The 2,164-nt window shown below is 53.5% G+C and overlaps 1 protein-coding gene across 1 annotated transcript in view; it reads left to right on the top strand.

Moving 5' to 3' along the window:
* Window positions 1–1,107: 1,107 nt before the first annotated feature.
* The window catches only part of T265_05644 (hypothetical protein), a gene marked incomplete at both ends in the record, with an annotated part of 32,271 nt that continues 31,214 nt past the window's right edge, over window positions 1,108–2,164 (top strand). The window contains one exon of the mRNA XM_009170703.1: window positions 1,108–1,894. Within this exon, the coding sequence (XP_009168967.1) occupies window positions 1,108–1,894 (787 nt within the window). The remainder of the gene's footprint in view (window positions 1,895–2,164) is intronic.

Genomic DNA, 2,164 nt, shown 5'->3' with positions numbered 1-2,164 from the left:
TAGATAGAGGAAATAGCAACCCAGCCGCGCACCAGCGATATCCGTTATAATCGCAAAACGTTTGCTGGCCAGTTGACAAGTCCGGCGAACGAATCAATGGCTGCTTGTTTAAGAATATGCGCTACCCGACCTAAAGCTGACACCTTGGCGTGGTGGTCGGGCTTGATGGCTGCAATGATCCCGCGAGCTACACTGGCTGGAACTTCGTTCCACAAGTTGCAACCATGCCAGGAAGGCCAAAGTGGAGCAGCCAGACCAAGAGCAGCGAGACCCCGCACTACGAGTAATCGTGATACGAGGCTGTCTGGGGGTAAAGTCGTACTGTCCTCTGCGACAGGAGTGTGAAGGCGGTAAGGTGTTTCCCCCAGGCGACCAGCATGTCCATATAGAAGCAGCGATTCTGACTTCCCCTGAGGAAGGGCGGGTTAGAAAAGGTCGGCCCCAAAAACCGCAAACTCCGATCGCCCAACGGTTGACCGTGACCGCCGGCGCATTATCCAGTACGGTCGAAATACTTTTAAAGCCAAAGAGCCCGGTGCTGCTCAAAAGGCACCTGCTGTACCGCAGCCGCATCAGGAATGAGGCAGTAATACCTTATTCCCTGCGCCGTCGGGTCAGGCCAGCTCCCTGCAGCCGAGCAGGTCAGACTATTGAATCGTCGTCTCCGGGGAGGGTCTCCAAAGAAAACCCTACACTCTCCCACTGCCTTGTGGGTCAGACTTTTGAGTCGAAGGCTCAAGGTGGGGTACCTCAACCAAACCCCCTTTCCCGGCCTGGGCAACCGGGAAGTATCATTTGCCCGCGCAGTTCAGCGTCCATCGATGTCCCTCCCCTTCCCAGTGCACAGGCAAACGTCGCTGGGCCATTTGACTGTCAGTCATCTGACCCTTAGGCTCCTCGCTGCCTACAAAGGTTAAACCAAATAACACCTTCCTAAATCCACGAGATCCTTTCTATATAGGAGCTTTTAACGTTCGTACTCTATGTCAAATTGGCAAACAGGCAATGCTTGCTGAAACCTTGTGCTCCCTTAAAATCGATGTATGCTGTGTCTCCGAAACACGCATACAAAACCCGAGCGTGGTTATGCATCTCAGAACGCCAAGAATGAACTCAGCTCTCTCACACTTCTCCTTCAGTGTGTCCGGTGACCCAGAAGCGATGGCTCGTGGAATATATGGCGTGGGAGTTGCACTCAGCCCCAGAGCTGAACGCGCTTTGCTGGATTGGATCCCAGTGAACAGTCGTCTCTGCGCCGTCCGGCTATCCAGTTCAATCAAGCTCAATGCCTCGCGGAATAAAAAGCGGTGCCTGTTTGTCGTGTCGGCTTATGCCCCAACAGACTGCATTTCTGATGCGGAAAAGGATACTTTCTGTCGAGAGCTATCCGGGCTCATTCGTCAGGCAAAAAGCACTGACATTGTGATACTTGCAGGCGATTTGAATGCTCAAGTAGGTCGTCTGAGCTCCTTGGAATCACATTTGGGTGGTCGTTTCGGAGTCGATGCTCGCCGAACAGAAAACGGGGATCGCCTCCTTCAGCTGTGTGCTGATCACGAACTGTTTCTGGCAAGTACGAACTTTCAACATAAACGTTCGCACCGCGTAACCTGGCGGCCGCCAACTACAAATCAACCGTGGACCCAGTTGGACCACGTGGCCATCAGTCACCGGTGGAGAGCCACAACCCAAGACTGCCGTTCTTTCTGGGGCACACAACTTGACTCCGATCACGCCGTGGTGCGCGCACGCTTGACAGTTCGTTTCCCTTCAGGCCATTGCAAATCGGCAAGAAGCATACCAATCCACTGTCTTCGAAGAACTGCCGCAGCTCAACAGTATCGATCTGAGCTAGCCCAACAACTTTCCACAGTAAAACAATACTGTGGTGGCAGTGAGCATGTGGATGAAGCGTGGCGTTCAGTGCTGCCTGCCCGACTTCTCCAATTCGACCACGGGACCACTGGATGTCGTCGAGGTCGTCATCCATGATTGGTGCCAGGAAAGCCATACCGGCAGGCAACGAGTACGACGGTGTACGCAAATCCCTCAAACGCCAAATAGTGAAGAGTCTAAGGAAAGACCGAGAGCTCTGGTGGATATCGAGAGCTCGGGAGATGGAGAAGGCTTTTGCTACGGGAAACAGCCGTGCCCTTTATCAACT

This window comes from Opisthorchis viverrini (genome assembly GCF_000715545.1).
Source record: "Opisthorchis viverrini unplaced genomic scaffold opera_v5_109, whole genome shotgun sequence".
NCBI lineage: Eukaryota > Metazoa > Platyhelminthes > Trematoda > Opisthorchiida > Opisthorchiidae > Opisthorchis > Opisthorchis viverrini.
Note: the sequence above shows the minus strand (reverse complement) of the source record. Positions and strands in the feature narration are given on the sequence as shown.